Source organism: Carassius carassius, chromosome 21 (genome assembly GCF_963082965.1).
Source record: "Carassius carassius chromosome 21, fCarCar2.1, whole genome shotgun sequence".
Lineage (NCBI taxonomy): Eukaryota > Metazoa > Chordata > Actinopteri > Cypriniformes > Cyprinidae > Carassius > Carassius carassius.
The window spans coordinates 31,704,355-31,724,366 of record NC_081775.1 but is presented as its reverse complement, the minus strand read 5'-3'; the positions used below and the strand labels follow the sequence as shown (position 1 = coordinate 31,724,366).

General features: G+C 41.7%; 1 protein-coding gene across 2 annotated transcripts; it reads right to left on the bottom strand.

The window, feature by feature from the left end:
* Nucleotides 1–222: 222 nt before the first annotated feature.
* znf366 (zinc finger protein 366) lies at nucleotides 223–18,031 on the bottom strand. 2 transcript variants are annotated; one of them, XM_059504323.1, is made up of 6 exons: nucleotides 17,930–18,031; nucleotides 15,060–15,700; nucleotides 13,522–13,917; nucleotides 3,580–3,771; nucleotides 1,002–1,176; nucleotides 223–703 (listed from the first exon to the last, which is right to left on the bottom strand). In XM_059504323.1, the coding sequence occupies exons 2-6, from the start codon at nucleotides 15,654–15,656 to the stop codon at nucleotides 444–446; spliced, it is 1,620 nt and encodes a 539-aa protein (XP_059360306.1). In that variant the 5' UTR covers nucleotides 15,657–15,700; nucleotides 17,930–18,031; the 3' UTR covers nucleotides 223–443. The 2 variants fall into 2 exon arrangements, with proteins under 2 accessions (XP_059360306.1, XP_059360307.1); XM_059504324.1 differs by having other exon boundaries at nucleotides 485–703; nucleotides 1,002–1,111.
* Nucleotides 18,032–20,012: the final 1,981 nt, after the last annotated feature.

The window sequence follows — 20,012 nt, the reverse complement described above, 5'->3', positions numbered from 1 at the left end:
TGCCCTATTGGCAGATATTTTTGCTTGGTTTAAGTAAAAGCTAGCGACATTTAGATTTTTTTTTTTTTTTAGAAAACAATAATATCTCAAATCATGCAATAATCCTAATTCAATACTTTTTAGGTATTTATACTAGAAAACAAGACACAAACATTTTTTGCAATGTCAAAATTTAACTTAAAGCAAGAATGATATCTTCCAATGGGGCAATAAAAATAAACTCGTTTCCTTTAGAATTAAGTTTATTTTTCTGAATCCAATGGTAGATATTTTGTCTAGTTCTAAGCATAAACTCATTTACTTCTGCACACGTTTCAAGACTAAAAAACTCCTCGATTCAAGAACATTTAGATATTTTCTATTAGAAAAATCATTTTTTGTCAGTGTTTGTAGATTTCTGTACATTTTTGACATGTGTCTGTGAGTCTGTGTCTCGTGCTCCCTCAGAAGTGCTCCTCTTTATCTCTGAAGAAGTGCGTGTCGTCTGGTTTCTTCTTCTCGTCCTCCTCGTCTTCTTCTGGGGTCTTGTAGAGGTCAGGACTGTCCTGGCTCATTCGGTACAGACTGTCCTCATCTTCTTCTCGGCCCGAGCTCCCGCCGTCAGACTGAGACTTCTGGGACAGATCGAAGGGCTCTTCCTGACCGATGCGGGACAGGACTCGCAGAGGAGCAGAGAGACACAGCCGTCCTCGTCTCCTGAAGACTGAGAGCATCCAGAGACACCGTCAACATCATACAAGACCAACAACAGCTTCAGAAGAGCCACAGATCTGTGTCCCTGCAGCACACAAGCAGTCCTCAGTAGCTCAGGTGTATTAGACAACTGTACATTTCAGATTTTAAGCATATTAAGATCATGTTCCATGAAGCTATTTTGTAAGTTCTCTATTGTAAATACATGTTTGATTAGTAATATGCATTGCTAAGAATGTAATTTGAACAACTTTAAAGATACGAGAACACCAGACACAAACCCTGTTCTGGCGTGTAAAGCTTCTCACCGCGAGCGTCCAGGCCTTGGTCCATGATGCCGTGTTTGACCTTCATGTGGCGCGTCAGGTTTCCCTTCAGGGTGAACTTGCTGGAGCAGTAAAGACACTTGAAGGGTTTGCTGTCAGAATGCAAGTGCATGTGGCCCATCAGATTATGCATTCTGTTAAACTCCTTCCCACACAGCTGTAAAGAGAGTAACTCTTCAGAGATCTTTCTCTCCAAGCTCTGTCAGACTCACAAATGAAACAGAAACACTTTACTGTAAGGTGTCCGAGTTACTATTATAATAACTATAAATTATTGCATGCAAGTAACCCTGAGCCAAACCATAACCGTAAAGTAAGTACATGCAGTTTATTAATATTACTCAGTAATTAAATGTATAATTGCACTGTAAGAAGGACACCTTAAAATAAAGTTTAACCGAAGCTTGTCATAAAATAAAACAATAAAAAAGGTAATTGCAACTTTGTCAGAATGCTGATTTTCTGAGTTCATATATATATATATATATTTTTTTTTCCATCACAATTCTTAAGAAAATCAGGATTGTGAGATATAAATTCAGAACTGCAAAAAAAAAAAGAAAAAAAAAAAAGTAAAAATTTACATAAGAAGAGATAAAAAGTTGCAATTACTTTATTGTTATTTATTTTTATTTTTTTATTATTTTCTTCTGAGACATAACAAAAAAATCCAAAACTGGATTTTGGGATGCAAACTTATATTTCTGAGACCACACAAAAATAAAGTTAAAATAAAATAACGGGTGTATCATATGTGACCCGGAGCTCAAAACCAGTCATAAAGATCAATTTTGGGAAATTGAGATGTATACATAATCTGAATAAATCATCTCTCCATTGATGTCTGGTTTGTGAGGAGGACAATATTTGAAAATCTGGAATCTGAGCGAGCAGAAAAAATCTAAATATTGAGAAAATCATCTTTAAAGACGTTCAGATGAAGCTCTTAGCAATGCATATTACTAATCAAACATGAAGTTTTGAGATATTTACAGTAGGAAGTTTAATAAATATCTTCATGATAATATGAAATAGATAATATCATATCTATGAAGCTAATGCAGTGACTGGTTGTCATTGAATAAAAGCTTTATCTCGTATATCTGAAAGCATTTGAAAGAGGAAAGAGAGACTGAATCATGACAGTCGTGAGTTTCAGGAATATGAAGGAGTTCCTCTCTGCTCTTTTATTTAATTAGGGTGGTCCTTTCCTTTCCTTCAGGAGGATAGAGGGACTGTAAACTGTCCGAACGGACCGTGAGAAAACAGGAAGTGCTCCTGTGCACAAGAGAAAGCGAGATGAAATCTATTTGTGGGGCTTGTTCTCGGGAGACGAGAGAGCCATTGTTACACAGTCAGTTTGTGCAGCGATATCCTTCCTATAGACGAGGAGACACTCAACTGCCAAAAACATATCTAGTCATCACACGCATGCCAAAACAACGCATGTGCATCCTTATCACGCTTTACATTCAGAATCACAATTAGCTTTATTCACACACGAGGAATACGTTGTGTGGTTCTTTTTAGGACCTCTTGGTATCTAATCCATTTATAGAAGCAGCTTTGCATTATAAATCCCAACTTTGGTTCTAGTTATTCAGGGTTTCTGCAGATCAATAGTTTTTTTTCTACTTATTAAATCAGAGGAGAAAGTCTTGCATTTTAAAGACATGGCATTAAATGTTGCATGCAATTCAAAGAAAAAAGAAGAATGTCTTTCTCAGTATTTGTGTCTTGGTTTCTAGTACGAACATTTACACATCCTTAAATCAAGAGACATTTACTGGATGAGCCAAATGAAGATGTGAAGTCTAGTTTTCTGAGAAATCAAACAAAATAGAGCTAGTTTGTGCTCAAAACAAGAACCTGTGGACGGTTTCGACATAAAACAGGCCAAAAATAAAAAAGTAAGTGTGTCTTGATTTAAGGATCTTCGGACATTTGCACTGGAAAACCAGATGAAACTACTTCTTTGCAGCATGATCAAAAAGGTGAAGTACATTGCTGGATTCTTTTTTAGGAAATTATTTCAAAAGTAATGGAGATCTGTTGGAAGTTGTAGTGCATTTTCAAAAATCTGAAGCATTTGAGGAAATGATATGGAAATGTGACCCTGGACCACAAAAGCAGATTTATACATCATAAATGCATTTTACATTGATGTCTGGTTTGTTAGGAGGACGATATTTGAAAATCTGGAATCTGAGGGAGCAAAAAAAATCTAAATATTAAGAAAATCATCTTTAAAGTTGTTCAAATGAAGTTCTTAGCAATGCATATTACTAATCAAACATGAAGTTTTGATATATTTACGGTAGGAGATTTACTTAATGGAACATGATCTTTACTTAATATCCTAATGATTTTTGTCATAAAAGAGAAATGAATAATTGTGACTCATACAATGCATTGTTGTCTATTTCTACAAATATACATCTGTGACACTGATGACTGCTTCTGTGCTGCAGGGACACATTACATTCTCTTTACATGGTCTTAAACTGGCCTTCATCAGACTGCAGAGAGCCTGGATGAATGGCGTAGAGTCGTGACGCACCTTGCACTTGTAGGGCTTGATGTCGGAGTGGACGATCATGTGAGCCTTGAGCGTCTGCTTCTGGACGAAGCTCTTGTAGCACAGCTGGCACTGATACGCTCGGATGTTGGTGTGAATCAGAACGTGTCTCTTCATGTTCGCCAGCAGCGTGAACTCACGGCCACAGATTCGACACTTGTGCTCCTTCACTCCCTGAAAGATGAGGAGGAACAGTCCATGAGAAACCCATGCATTTAGCAGACGCTTTTATCCAACGCAACATAGATTGCATTTAAAGTTTACATTTGATGAATTCCTGGGAATCGAACCCATGACCTTGGTGTTGCGAGCGGCATGATTAGGGTGTTTGAGCTACAGGAATATGAGGTTATAAAGCAATAAGTCCAATGAAGCCGTGGTTTACTACAAAGTGGTTGCCGAGCAACACACAGAAGTAAACAAAGGTGTTTGTTACATTGTAGAGTCATTTAGAACAGCTTAGAACACGGCTCAGCCAATCAGAATCAAGGACTGAACTATCTGTAAATGTGTGCTTCTAGTTTTGCTTCTATATTGTATCAAGTAATGACACATTCTTGTTTCAAAAGATGTAAAAATATATCAATCTGTTCATGCATCATTAGTCTATTTTGACTACTGCACCATGTGACTTTGAATATAAATTAGATTGATGCCACCTTTAACATTAGCAACAGGAGAAATGGGAAGTGTTTTCTTCTTCCTTTTCAAAGTAAGTCTCCATTTACCAATTCATGGTTAGTTGCATTGATGTTTCTTTACATTGTTTTGTTTTTTCACTGCTGTTTAGGAGTCGAAAACCTCTTCACATCCTCAGTATTTTTATATTGTTTTCCAGTCCAAATATATAAACATAATTAAATCAAGATACATTTACATTTATGCATTTAGCAGATGCTTTTATCTTCGATAATACCATTCATACACAGTTGTAATATACAATGCCAAGTTTATGAGACTTTTTTTTTTTTTACTTGAGAAGCAACATGACATAAGTCTTGTTTTGTTTAAAAAAATCAAAATGAATTGAGTTTATGATTAGAAAAGATAAATATTTGATTTTTGAAAACACAATATTTTAAGTAATTTTGCTTTTTAAATAAATGCATGTTGATTTATGCGTGATTAGATATTTTTACTGGAAAATGAGACAAAAAAACTGATGAATATTATTTTTTGCAGTGTAGTTACAGTAGTTAAATTTTAAAAATTTTGCATCACAATTTAGATGGATTTTATGTGAACTGCATTGAAAAAAAGTTGGTGTAAATCTAATTTTCATTAGATTTTGTTCTTTTGAAAACGACTGAAATTGTATTTTCTTGTAAAATGAATGAAAATGAACGATGATCTTCAAAAAACTTTACAGGGTTGTTTATATTTTTATTTTATGTTTTTATTTTAATATTTGTTAAAGTTTTCGTAATTTATTTTCTCCCATTTTTATTCGTTTTCATTCTGTTTAAATATTAAAGTCAGAAATTGTATTTTCTTGTAAAATGTACTGCAGTAATCTTCAAAAAATATTTTTACAGTGTATTTTTTTCCATTCTCAAATTAAAGTTAAAGTTTTAGTAATTTCTTTGCTATTTTTCCTTGTTTTCTTTTAAATATTCAAGACTCAAGTTGTGTTCCCTTTCATAGGTCACTTCGATGCTGCGGTGACGTCACCACGTATGGGAACACCTTCGGTGTGACGAATGTCTGAAGCCCTATACCATCCCGCCAATCTTATTGGCCAAATAGCGCGTGGCACCACCCAGCATGCGTAAGCATATATATACCTGGTGCCGCGCGCCATTTACCTCAGATTTCATTCCTTCAGTACGAAGCGAATCTTCTGTGCCCTATTATCTCGCGTTCTCAGCGATCATCTACGAGCAGTATACTCCTCTCCGCGGACGCGATGAGTCAACGAAAGGTAGGAGCCGTATGATGGGTTATCACGAGGAGGCACTTATGAGAGGTTCGTTGCAGCCTCTCTACAGGTTCTCTCCTTGATAGCCTATGGCTACAGTAAAATATGCATACACTTCCCCTGTGCACTAACGCCATTAGGAAGTATCCGCGCTCTGGAGTGTATTTCTTAAGTCGCCTCGCGTCTAACCCCCACCGTTTCGCTTCTGCGGTCGCCGAGGCCCCGCACGAGGTGTTGGTTAGGGGCGATATGTGCGGCTTGAATATGAATACAGTGATGCACTGGAGTTCCATGTGCTCGCTCTCCCCCACTCGAGCGCGTTAATCAACAGTTTTGCTCTTCAAATGGTGGATTACGGCTCACACAGCCGCCGCGTTTTCGCTAGCGGCTTGGCCCGATGTTATCTTGTTGGATTGAATCCTGCCGTGGATACGCTTCAGGATTATATACAACGAAACGCAGCGAGTTTGACGCACACGCTTTTCTTCATGTTAATATGCCAGGGACTATGCCCTTCACTGAGAGTGCTGTTAGACTGCTAATGCACATCTACCCTCTCACTGCAGTCCCCATACTCTAACTTTGACTGTCTCGCAGCAAGGGCACCTCGAGCGTCATTGAACTGAGCTATCATTCGCGCGCCCCCTCAGACACTCTGCACAATCCAGTCTTCAGAGTTTGAGGGACGGCACGGAGGCTGGCAAAGATGGCCAGCGTATGACGGTTCACACAGCCACCGCGTTCTCGCTAGCGGCGTGGCCCGATGTTTATCTTGTTGGATTAAATCCTGCCGTGGATACGCTTCAGGATTGTACACAACGAAACGCAGCGAATGTGACGCATGCGTTTTTCCTTCATGTTTGCTTAGGACTGTGCCCGCCTCCAGAGAGTGCTGTTGGACTGCTAATGCACATCTAAGCCTCTCACTGCAGTTTCCACACTCTAACATTTGACTGTCTCACAGCAAAGGCTCCTCGAGCGTCATTTAACTGAGCTATCATTCGCGCGCCCCCTCAGACACTCTGCACAATCCAGTCTTCAGAGTTTGAGGGACGGCGCGGAGGCTGGCAAAGATGGCCAGTGTATACGGTTCACACAGCCGCCGCGTTCTCGCTAGCGGCGTGGCCCGATGTTCATCTTGTTGGATTAAATCCTGCCGTGGATACGCTTCAGGATTATACACAACGAAACGCAGCGAGTTTGATACATGCGTTCCCTTCATGTTTGCTTAGGACTGTGCCCGCCTCCAGAGAGCGCTGTTGGACTGCTAATGCACATCTAAGCCTCTCACTGCAGTTTCCACACTCTAACATTTGACTGTCTCACAGCAAAGGCTCCTCGAGCGTCATTTAACTGAGCTATCATTCGCGCGCCCCCTCAGACACTCTGCACAATCCAGTCTTCAGAGTTTGAGGGACGGCGCGGAGGCTGGCAAAGATGGCCAGTGTATACGGTTCACACAGCCGCCGCGTTCTCGCTAGCGGCGTGGCCCGATGTTCATCTTGTTGGATTAAATCCTGCCGTGGATACGCTTCAGGATTATACACAACGAAACGCAGCGAGTTTGATACATGCGTTCCCTTCATGTTTGCTTAGGACTGTGCCCGCCTCCAGAGAGCGCTGTTGGACTGCTAATGCACATCTAAGCCTCTCACTGCAGTTTCCACACTCTAACATTTGACTGTCTCACAGCAAAGGCTCCTCGAGCGTCATTTAACTGAGCTATCATTCGCGCGCCCCCTCAGACACTCTGCACAATCCAGTCTTCAGAGTTTGAGGGACGGCGCGGAGGCTGGCAAAGATGGCCAGTGTATACGGTTCACACAGCCGCCGCGTTCTCGCTAGCGGCGTGGCCCGATGTTCATCTTGTTGGATTGAATCCTGCCGTGGATACGCTTCAGGATTATATACAACGAAACGCAGCGAGTTTGACGCACACGCTTTTCTTCATGTTAATATGCCAGGGACTATGCCCTTCACTGAGAGTGCTGTTAGACTGCTAATGCACATCTACCCTCTCACTGCAGTCCCCATACTCTAACTTTGACTGTCTCGCAGCAAGGGCACCTCGAGCGTCATTGGACTGAGCTATCATTCGCGCGCCCCCTCAGACACTCTGCACAATCCAGTCTTCAGAGTTTGAGGGACGGCACGGAGGCTGGCAAAGATGGCCAGCGTATGACGGTTCACACAGCCACCGCGTTCTCGCTAGCGGCGTGGCCCGATGTTTATCTTGTTGGATTAAATCCTGCCGTGGATACGCTTCAGGATTGTACACAACGAAACGCAGCGAATGTGACGCATGCGTTTTTCCTTCATGTTTGCTTAGGACTGTGCCCGCCTCCAGAGAGTGCTGTTGGACTGCTAATGCACATCTAAGCCTCTCACTGCAGTTTCCACACTCTAACATTTGACTGTCTCACAGCAAAGGCTCCTCGAGCGTCATTTAACTGAGCTATCATTCGCGCGCCCCCTCAGACACTCTGCACAATCCAGTCTTCAGAGTTTGAGGGACGGCGCGGAGGCTGGCAAAGATGGCCAGTGTATACGGTTCACACAGCCGCCGCGTTCTCGCTAGCGGCGTGGCCCGATGTTCATCTTGTTGGATTAAATCCTGCCGTGGATACGCTTCAGGATTATACACAACGAAACGCAGCGAGTTTGATGCATGCGTTTCCTTCATGTTCTCTAACATTGACTGTCTCGCAGCAAAGGCACCTAGAGCGTCATTGAACGGAGCTATCATTCGCGCGCCCCCTCAGACACTCTGCACAATCCAGTCTTCAGAGTTTGAGGGACGGCGCGGAGGCTGGCAAAGATGGCCAGTGTATACGGTTCACACAGCCGCCGCGTTCTCGCTAGCGGCGTGGCCCGATGTTCATCTTGTTGGATTAAATCCTGCCGTGGATACGCTTCAGGATTATACACAACGAAACGCAGCGAGTTTGATGCATGCGTTTCCTTCATGTTCTCTAACATTGACTGTCTCGCAGCAAAGGCACCTCGAGCGTCATTGAACGGAGCTATCATTCGCGCGCCCCCTCAGACACTCTGCACAATCCAGCCTTCAGAGTTTGAGGGACGGCGCGGAGGCTGGCAAAGATGGCCAGTGTATACGGTTCACACAGCCGCCGCGTTCTCGCTAGCGGCGTGGCCCGATGTTCATCTTGTTGGATTAAATCCTGCCGTGGATACGCTTCAGGATTATACACAACGAAACGCAGCGAGTTTGATGCATGCGTTTCCTTCATGTTCTCTAACATTGACTGTCTCGCAGCAAAGGCACCTAGAGCGTCATTGAACTGAGCTCTCATTCGCGCGCCCCCTCAGACACTCTGCACAATCCAGCCTTCAGAGTTTGAGGGACGGCGCGGAGGCTGGCAAAGATGGCCAGTGTATGACGGCTCGCACAGCTGCCGCGTTCTCGCTAGCAGCGTGGCCCAATGTTTATCTTGTTGGATTAAATCCTGCCGTGGATACGCTTCAGGATTATACACAACGAAACGCAGCGAGTTTGATGCATGCGTTTTCCTTCATGTTCTCTAACATTGACTGTCTCGCAGCAAAGGCACCTCGAGCGTCATTGAACTGAGCTCTCATTCGCGCGCCCCCTCAGACACTCTGCACAATCCAGCCTTCAGAGTTTGAGGGACGGCGCGGAGGCTGGCAAAGATGGCCAGTGTATGACGGCTCGCACAGCTGCCGCGTTCTCGCTAGCAGCGTGGCCCAATGTTTATCTTGTTGGATTAAATCCTGCCGTGGATACGCTTCAGGATTATACACAACGAAACGCAGCGAGTTTGACGCATGCGTTTTCCTTAATGCTTGCCAGGGACTGTGCCCTCCAACAGAGAGTGCTGTTGGATTGCTATGCACATCTAACCCTCTCACTGCAGTCCCCACATTCTACATTGTCTGCCTCGCAGCAAACGGTGCTTCGAGCAGCATTGGATTGAGCTGTAATGCCAAACGTTCCCTCAGACACTCTGCGCAATCCAGCTTTCAGAATTCGAGGGGCGATTCAAGGGTCCTGCACAGACGACCCATTTATGACGGCTCGCACAGCCGCCGTTTTTCGCTAGCGGCAAAGCCCGATGTTCAATCTGTTGGCCTAATTCCTGCCGTGGACACGTTTCAGGATTATACACAACGAGACGCAACGGCTCTTATACATACACTTCCCCTGTGCACGAACGCCACAAGCTTTTCGTGCCCGGATATTTTAACATGTATGACAGCGTTGCAGGAAGCGGAAATTTTGAGACCGCTAGTATGGTCTCGGCCGTGTGTGAACGCTTGCCCGACATTTCTCTATGGGTGTTACGCACGATTTGTCATGGATACACCATTCAGTTTCAATAAGGCCCGCCTCCTTTCCGCAGAATTCTTTCCACGGTGGCGAAGCCGATGGAAATAGCGGTGCTGCGACAGGAGATGTCAACTCTGCTGAGCAAAGGGGCTATAGAGGAAGTACACCCCTCTCAGATGGAGGCGGGGTTTTTTACAGCCGTCATTTTGTGGTAAAAAAAAAAAAAAAAAAAAAAACACTGACAGATTACGACCCATTCTGGGTTTACACCATCTGAATCTTGCACTCAGGAAGTTCCTCAGATTCGCTTTAGAGAGCAAAGCGTATCAGTATTTCTCAAAATGCATGGATGGATTTCTGGCCCCGTTGCGGCACCAGGGCGTTCGTGTTTGAACTATTTTAGGCAATTAGCTGGTGTTTAGCGCAATCGCAGACTCAAGCACACTCTCATGGGGATCTTGTGCTGAATCATTTAACAGCCTGGGCTTACGTATGGAATGTTTCACCCCGTTGTCTCCGCATCGGACGATTCCGGTGACACGGCGATGTGTGATGTCGCTTAAAAATATGTATGTCAACCGAATTCTCCTGACTGAATTCTCCTGACCGGAGTCCGGCTGGGGATTTGCGCTTCCCGAGAGACTGTCACGACGGATGCGTCTTTGACCGACTGGGGAGCTGTTTGTCAAGGGAGTTGGCACATAAACAGGTTGAAATTACTGGCTGTTTTTCTGGCTCTCCAGTATTTCTCGAATCTGCTGATCGGCCGTCATGTGCTGCTCAGATCAGACAACACAGCGGTTGTGTCATACCTGAATCATCAGAGAGGATTATTCTCTCGCCCCCTGTGCAGGCTGGCGAAACATGTTCTTTGTTTTCAGAACTAAATTCTATCGATCCGAGCTGTTCATGTCCCCGGACGTTGGACTTTGGAGCGAATTTGCTATCCAGGCAGACTCTGGAGCAAGCGGAGTGGGGATTGCACCCCCAATCGGTGAGTCTCCTATGGCAGATTTTCGGGGAAGCGAAGTGGAATTGTTTGCGTCAAACACGACTGCGCATTACCCGCTTTGGTTCTCCCTATGCCCTCCAGCACCCCTGGGCTTAGATGCATTAGCCCACAACTGGCCCAGGACCAGTTTGTATGCGTTTTCCCCCAATCTGTCTGATTTCGGCGATATTACGCAGAATACGGGTGGACAGGGTGGAACAGCTGCTGCTGGTGGCTCCGCGGTGGCACACACACAGCCGTGGTTTGTGGATCTGATCAATCTGTTAGCGGGCTCTCCATGGGAGATTCCCCTCAGACAGGATTTATTATCACAAGCACAGGGACTGATTTGGCACCCGAGGCCAGATCTATGGGATCTGTGGGCATGGCCTCTGAGCGGAGTGAGTTCATATGTCCCGGTCTTTCTGCTGAAACTACCGAGACTATACTGAATTCTAGAGCAGCTTCTACGAGACGCTTATATGCTTTCAAGTGGAGACTGTTTACGGCCTGGTGTGAAACTCATAAAATGGATCCAGTTTACTGCCCAGTGGCGTCAGTACTGGAGTTCCTTCAGGAACGTTTTTTGGATGGAGTGACACCAGCTACCCTAAGGTTTACGTGGCAGCCATTCAGCTTACCACGAATATATAAATGGTGCCTCAGTGGGCCGTCATCCACTATTTCTCCTTCATACAGGGTGCGCGACGGCTGAGGCCTTTCCGCCCCGTGCGGGTCCCTTCATGGGTTTTTCCATTGTGTTGCATGGTTTATCAGGGCATCTGTTTGAGCCCTTGGAATTGTTCCGGATAAATCCTGACTTTTACAGCACAGACTCTGTGGAAGTGTTGTTGCGACCAAGGCCTAATTATGTCCCTAGGTCGCATCTATCCCTTTCGCTTTCAGCAGGTGGTCCTGGAGGCTTTTCTCCTGCTGCGGCGGAGTCTGGGGATCTAAGTCTTTGCCCTGTGAGAGCGTTAAAGACTTATGTGGATCGTACTGCCCCATGGCGTGAGTCTGACCAGCTGTTTGTCTGTTTTGGACATAAGAATAAGGCCATGCAGTTACGAAACAGTGCATGTCCCATTGGCTGGTGCAGGTTATTTCCTTGGCCTATGAGGCGCGCAAGCTCGCTTCGCCCTTAGGAGTAAAAGGTCATTCCACGAGAGCAGTGGCTTCTTCTCAAGCCTTTCTCAGTGGATCTTCTATGGATGATATCTGTGCTGCGGCAGGCTGGTCCTCACCGAGCACTTTTATCAGGTCTTACAGTCTGGATGTGAGGATGGCTTCTGGCTCCCGGGTTCTCTCCGCTTGAGCAGATGCTTCCTTGGATCCAAGCTATCAGGTACGTCAGGCGTGATGGTATAGCGTTCCCATACGTGGTGACGTCACCGCAGCATCGAAGTGACCTATGAAAGGGAACATCTCGGTTACGTATGTAACCTTGGTTCCCTGAATAGGGAACGAGATGCTGCGGTTCTGGCCGTGCCGTACCTTGATAGCTTTCTTCTTCGTCATGAAATCTGAGGTAAATGGCGCGCGGCACCAGGTATATATATGCTTACGCATGCTGGGCGGTGCCACGCGCTATTTGGCCAATAAGATTGGCGGGATGGTATAGGGCTTCAGACATTCGTCACACCGAAGGTGTTCCCATACGTGGTGACGTCACCGCAGCATCTCGTTCCCTATTCAGGGAACCAAGGTTACATACGTAACCGAGATGTTTTGCAATGTAATAATCTTCAGAAAATATTTTTTTGTGTATGCAATTTTTATTTTTATGTGTTCCATTCTAATTTCTATTTAAGTTACAGTTTCAGTAATTTTGTTGTGCTTTTTCCATTTTTATTACTTTTTGTTATTTTTAATATTAAAGACTGAAGTTGTATTTTCTACTGTAATTATCTTCAATAATTACAGTGTAGTTTTTATTTTTAAATTTTCCATTCTCATAATTTTAGTTAAGTAGTTTAGTAATTTTTGCTGTTTTTTGTCATTTTATAAATTTTTTTACTAAGAGTAAAGTTGTGTTTTCTACTGTAATAATCTTTAAAAATTACAATGCAATGTTTTTATTTTTACATTTTAAATTCTAATAATGATTTAAGTTAATTAAAGGTTTAGTAACCTTTTGTTGTGTTTGTTGTGTTGTGTTTTGATTTTTCTTTTTTCCTTAAAATATTCAAGACTAAATTTGTGTTTCGCAGTGTAATAATATTCAGAAAATAGTTAGTGTGTGATATTTTTATTTTTATGTTTTCCATTTTCATTTCTATTTTAGTTACAGTTTCAGTAATTTTGTTACGCTTTGGCCGTTTTTATTAGTTTTTGTTCTTTTTAAATATTAAAGTCTGAAATTGTATTTGGTTGAAAAAATTTACTGCAGTAATCTTTTTTATTTTTTAATTGTCCATTGTAATTATAATTTTAGTTCTAGTTTTAGTAATTTTGTTGTGTTTTGCCATTTTTATTAGTTTTTGTTCATTTTAAAAATTAAAGTTGTATATTCTACTGTAATAATCTTTAAAAATTACAGTGAAGTTTTTATTTTTACCTTTTCCATTCTCATTATAATTTTAGTTCAGGTTTTGGTAATTTTGTTGTGTTTTGACATTTTTATTGTATTTTTTTATTCTTTTAAATATTAAAGGCTGAAACTGAACTTCCATTTCTCCCCATGCAGCGTGCGTCACCTGCGCGTACCTTGTGCGTGAGCGCGTGCTGCTTGAGATGGTGTGACTGGACGAACTCCATCCCGCACTCGCTGCAGATGAACGGCCGGATGTCCTTGTGCTTCATCATGTGGTTCTGCAGCTGGCTGGGATACTGGAAGCTCTTGCCGCATTCGCCGCAGTCGTACTGCACGGGGCCGCGGTGCGCTGTCAGGTGGCGTTTGAGCTGCGCCAGTGTGGGGAAGTCGAGCCCGCACTCCACGCACACGTTCTCCTGACCGCGCTCGTGCTTGAGCTCGTGCGCGCGCAGCTCGCTGGGATACGCGAAGCCCCGGCTACAGACGCCGCAGCTGTAGGGCTTGACCTCGCTGTGCTGCATCATGTGTCTCTTCAGGTGGCTGGTCTGCGTGAAGGCTTTGTGGCACACCTGTAGACAAGGTTGGGCAAAGATACATCTAAATGTATTTTAAATACATAAATAATCACTGTTTGTGAAAACAGTTGCCAGCGATGGCCAACGTTTTTGCAGATTTTCACTAAAATTTCATGTCCCCTAGAATATATCTGAACATTCAATACATCAAAATGAAGATCAGGGCCCATTTATTTATTTATTTTTTGTGAAATGGTCTTTTGTGCTATCATCTTTCAAAGTTGGTGCAATAAAGTAACATCATAGTCTGTTTTGGAATATCTGAAGGCCACGTGTCATAGTTCTTAACTGAAGCATTTGTTATAATGAGACTATTAATCATTACCAGGCAAATCATTATTTTTTTATTAAATATAGCATTTGATATAAAGAAACAACCACCTGCACATGCCACATTCTGTTCCCATAACAGAGTATCTAATATTAATTCTACAAGCCAGACTAAGTTTTACATAAGAAATAAATTAAACTTGTCATTGAAAAAGTCATATGTGACCCTTGAGCAAAAAACAAACAAACAAAAAACAAGTCAAAAGGGTCAATTTTTGGAAATTGAGATGTATACATCATCTGAAAGCTGAATAAATCATCTCTCCATTGATGTGTGGTTTGTGAGGAGGACAATATTTGAAAATCTGGAATCTGAGGGAGCAAAAAAAAATCGAAATATTGAGAAAATCAAATGAAGGTTCTAAAAGTTCAAAAAAGTTTAAATGTCATTTAAAGTTCAAAATGAAGTTCTTGGCAATGCATATCACCAGTTTTGGGGGTAACACATTACAAGTTTTTTCAAGTAACTAGTAAAGTAACGCATTACTTTTTTGTTTTTCAGTAGAAGTAACATAACGCATTACTTTCCATAAAAAGGTAATTAGTTACTAGGAGTAACACAATACTGTAATGAATTACTTTTAAAAGTAACTTTCCTCAATAATGCATATTACTAATCAAAAGTTATGTTTTGATATATTTACGGTTGGAAATTTAATAATATCCTTATGATTTTTGGCATAAAAGAGAAATGTATAATTGTGACTCATACAATAGCTGCTAATACACCTGTGCTACTGAAGACTGCTTCTGTGCTGCAGGGACACAGATGGCATGACTGAATAGCAGCACATATGTCTACACACCTGGCACTTGTGTGGTCGTGTGCCCTTGTGCGTCAGCATGTGTGTGTGCAGGTGGCTCAGCTGCTTGAAGAGTTTCCCGCAGAGGTTGCATTCGTGCGGCTTGATGCCACTGTGGCCCAGGATGTGTGTGATCAGGTTGTATTTGGAGGTGTAGGATTTCTCGCACATGCGGCACTTCCAGCGCTTCTGATCGCCGCCCACATCCACGTAGTAGCTGTCATCCACGTGCAGGTTCAGCTTCTCCGGTTTGCTGGCTTCTTGGCTCCTGCGGCGAAACCGTGTGGCTTCGGTGGTGTAGAAGGGGTTCGAAGAGAACTGGAGGAATGGGAACGGGACCAGACTGGGATGGAAAGATGGGAAGTATGGAGCAGGAGAGCGCAGGAGTAATGGAGGCGATGGAGGCCACAGCGGCAGAGGCTTCACCGTCTCCTGCTTCACCTTGATCACGCGATGAAGACGCAACCGGTTCAGGTCGATCATATCTGGGACGAATCGGTGAGGCTGAGGGACGACAGGGTAGAAGGGGAGAAGAGAGAGGTCAACGCTTCTGCTGGAGAAGTCCTCTGGACGCTTGCGTTCGCTCTCGGTCGGATCCATGCTGGAGGTTTCTACACGCTCAGATCTCGAGTGTGAGAATCATCCTGCGAAAACACGTCGATGGGTTACTGCTTTCATGCATTTGGCAGATGCTTTTATGCAAAGTCATGTGCATTGCATTCATGTTTGATCGGTTCATGCATCCCATCAAACACTTGACCTTGGCGATACAAGCGCCACTGCAAAAAAATTATGTTCTTACTCCAGTGTTTTTGTCTTGTTTTCCAGTACTAATATCTAAACATCCTTAAATCAAGATGCATTTACTTAAATAACAAAACAGAGTTTACATTTATGCGTAAAACAAGAAAAAAAAACCTTTTTATTAAGATGATTTTTAAGCATGAACTCACTAACCTTCAGATTTTTCATTTATTTTGTTAAGTACATGTTTCTTGGTTTAAGAATGTTTTGTACTGGATAATCATTTTTGCAGCTAAAGGAGGGCATACACTGCAAACAAGTGATTCTTTTACTCAGTGTTTGTGTCTTGTTTTCTAGTATAACTATATCTAAACATCCTTAAATCAAGATACATTTACTTGAGAAGCAATATGACTTCAGTCTGAAAAATGCATCAGAATTAAGCGAGTTTATGCATAAAACAAGAATAAATGAAATAACAGAGATAATGAATTTGAATCAAGATTATATTTATGAGCCCACTGGCAGATATCCCTTTTCAAGCAAACTCAACTTTGTATTTGTATTGGAAAACACAAGACAGCAATTTGCAGCTACATGAAGGCATTGTGACTGACTTTGTTGTAAATTAATACTACAAATCCCATTTATTGCATTCATGCATTTGGTAGAGGCTCTTATCCAAAGTGATTTGCATTGCATTCAAGTTTGATCAGTTCATGCATTCCCTGGGAATCGAACCCCTGATCTTAGTGTCGCAAACACCATACACTGCAAACAAATAATTCTCTTACTCAGTATTTCTGTGTCACTTTCTAGCACAAATATCTAAACATTCTTAAATCAAGTAAAAAATGAATAAAAATTGACTTTGTGCTTAAAACAAGAAAAAATCTGCAAAAGGTGGTCAAAAAATAATCTTGTTTTCCCTTTGAATTTCATTTTCATTCCTTGACTCCACTAGCAAATATTTTTATGTTTTAAGCATAAACTTTGATGCTCATTTTGCTTCTCAAGTAAATGCATTCAAGAATGTTTTTCTGCTGAAAGATCTTCACTGGCTTTGCTGTTAACTAGAACTAGAAATCCTGTTGTGTTCCTGTCACAAAGACTGATTCACACTGCTCCAGAAAACAGCTGATTTGTTGGTTTCATCGGATTTGTCAGTGTTTGTTGGAATAGTGTTAACCAAATCAGTCAGATAGATCCTCTCTTCCTCTCTGCTGTTCCTCTGTGTTTCACTTTCACTGCGTTTGGACTGGAACTTCTCCTTTTCATTACAAGCCATTATCTGGTGCTGTCATTCGAGCAGATTACAATCAAACAGACCAACTAATGCAAACTACACCAAACACTTCTGCTTTAAACAGATGAATGACACAAACACTGACAGAAACTATCCTCAAACTCAAACACTACATGCACTAAACACAAAGTGGTTTCCTTTGCATATTACACACATGCAATTTGCATATTAAAACATATTTGCATAAAAAAATAAATGCAGTTTAATATAAAATCAAAGAATATTTGGTGGAAATATCTAAACATCTCTCAATTAAGATGCATTGATTTAAGAAGCACAATATATTTTCTGAAAAATGTAGCAAAATGAAGAGAGTTTATGCTTAAAACAAACCAAATATCTGTCAAAGGGCTCAGACAAATCACCTGAATTCAAAGAGAAAACAGAGTTTCTTTTTCTGTCCACATTGACACATATTTGTTTTAAGCTTGTTTAAAGCACAAGTTAAGTTCATTTTGATCCTTTTTCCCGATGTTACTTATGCAAAATGTAATCTCAAATAATTATCTCTTAATTTCAGAAAAGCAAACAAAAATTCTGAAGAAGAAAATCATTTTTGCAGCATGTAGTCCATATACACTGAAAATGGATTAAATTCAGGAAATATAAAATACAAGTATATTTTATACATGTATACAGATAACTATATCATCTGAAAAACACAAATATTTGAGTTGTTATGGAGGTTACTTTTTAAATACAGGCATATTTTGAAGTCAGTTTTCAGCATGTGAGCATTTGATTATTACAGAATCCATATTGATCCATAACTGAACACCTGTAAAGCGCATCGATGTGTGTGTGTGTGTGTGTGGTCTCTTACCTGTCTCCTGCTCTGCTCTCCTCACAATGAGCTCCAGCCGCACAAACAGCATTTGAAGTGACTTAAGAAAGAGAACAGGAACAATCACTTTGTTCTCATTTTCACCTTCGCAGAGAAGGAAGGAAGGGAGGGAGAGGAAGTCAACAAGCCTGTGCTTTCCTGCTCAAAAATAAGGAAACACTAGATACACATCTCCATTCCTCTCCGAATCGCTCATCTACGCTCAGAGCAAACCACCCTGACTGATGACCTTTGACCCCTACCCATAATTCTACACGGCTGTCCTGTTTAAACGTCATCGTGTTTTATTAAGAGCAACATCAGCTCATCGTGTCTGATTAATGCATTTTAGCATGTTCTTCAACGAGAGAAGACGAGCAGCTTCAGCCTCCAGTGACCTTCTGTTTCTCTGCTTAATTACAGTCTGATTAGTGTTAATTAACACAGACGAATCTGTTCATCAGGTGAGAATATAAAACCTCTGATTGGGCCATGCAGAGACCTTTGGAGGAGCAGGTGCTCAAGTATAAAAGGGGCACATGGAACAAGGCTTTAAATAGCGCTGTTCAGAATATCAATACAGCAATATATTGTGATGCATTCCTTGCTGATTCGCGTATCGATATGGATGATCATGTATTGATACGGCAGCTAATAATAGCTCTGGGATTAGAAACTGAAAAGTCTTAAATTGTCCCAACCTGATGGCTTTTTCTTCTCTGTTCTACAGAATAAATAAGAACAGCTGTTATAGTAAAAACTGTGGAAAACACTTGTGCCTCTACATTTTCCTCTTTCTCACCAGCCTTTGTCTCCTGGCTTGCTGTTACCTGCTCTCTTTCTGTCACTTATGCCTCTACATTTCCCTCTTTTTCTTCCTCTATCTCCATCTCCTCATTTGATCTATTACTTTCCACTCTCTGTCCATCTAGGAACAAGGCTCAATTTACTATTTCAGCACTAATCGATTATTTTAACCATCACTACTACTCTTGCACCTAATCAATAAGTCCACCTTAAATATTGATACAAAACATTAAACTGATACACTGGAATATAGTGATTAATATTATTATTACTGTTGTAGTTGTTGTTGTCTAAAATTTAACACCTTTGCAATGTAAACAAATGACAGGCTACATTTGTTATTCATATCCTTCACACTGCACTTTGATGTCAGGTATATTATGCATTTTTTATTGACATTGATATTTTTACATTTATTTCCAGAGAGATATTGAGTTTACAGGCTAAAGTGGTCTTGCTGTTGAAAACACTGTTGCTATTGTAGAAAAAATATATATTTGTGTCACATTTAAAATATAATTATATTTTAATTCATTTCTGAATTTTTTTATTTTCATAATGATAATTCAGAGAATGAGAAAATCTGAATAAGCCTTAACAGTGTTTTGATAATTATTGTTAAGGCACTCTACGTGTTAAAAACAAATAAATACTGTAATATAATAATAGTTTAGTCAAATAACATAAAACGACCAGACCCCTCGATCAGGGGCGTCATGCAGTCGTGATTTTTGAGGGGGAACATTTCATCCAGAATGCAGCAGCGAGGGTTGTCTTCAATGAGCCAAAAACAGCTCACGTTACTCCTCTCCTCATCAGGTTACACTGGCTACCAGTAGCTGCTCGCATCAAATTCAAGGTACTGATGCTAGCCTACAAGACGACCACTGGCACGGCTCCAACTTACCTAAACTCATTGGTTAAATCTTATGTGCCCTCCAGAAGTTTGCGCTCTGCAAGTGATCGACGCCTTGTGGTACCATCCCAAAGAAGTTCAAAATCACTCTCACGGACCTTTTCCTGGACTGTCCCCAGCTGGTGGAATGACCTCCCAATCTCAATTCGTACAGCTGAGTCTTTACTCATTTTCAAGAAACAGCTAAAGACTCATCTTTTTCGCCTGCACTTAACCAACTAACACTAGCACTTGGCACTTGTATACTGTTGTTGTTCTCTTGTTGACCTGACTGCTTCTATTGTTCTCATTTGTAAGTCGCTTTGGATAAAAGTGTCTGCTAAATGATTACATGTAAATGTAAATATGTGTGTGAGTGTG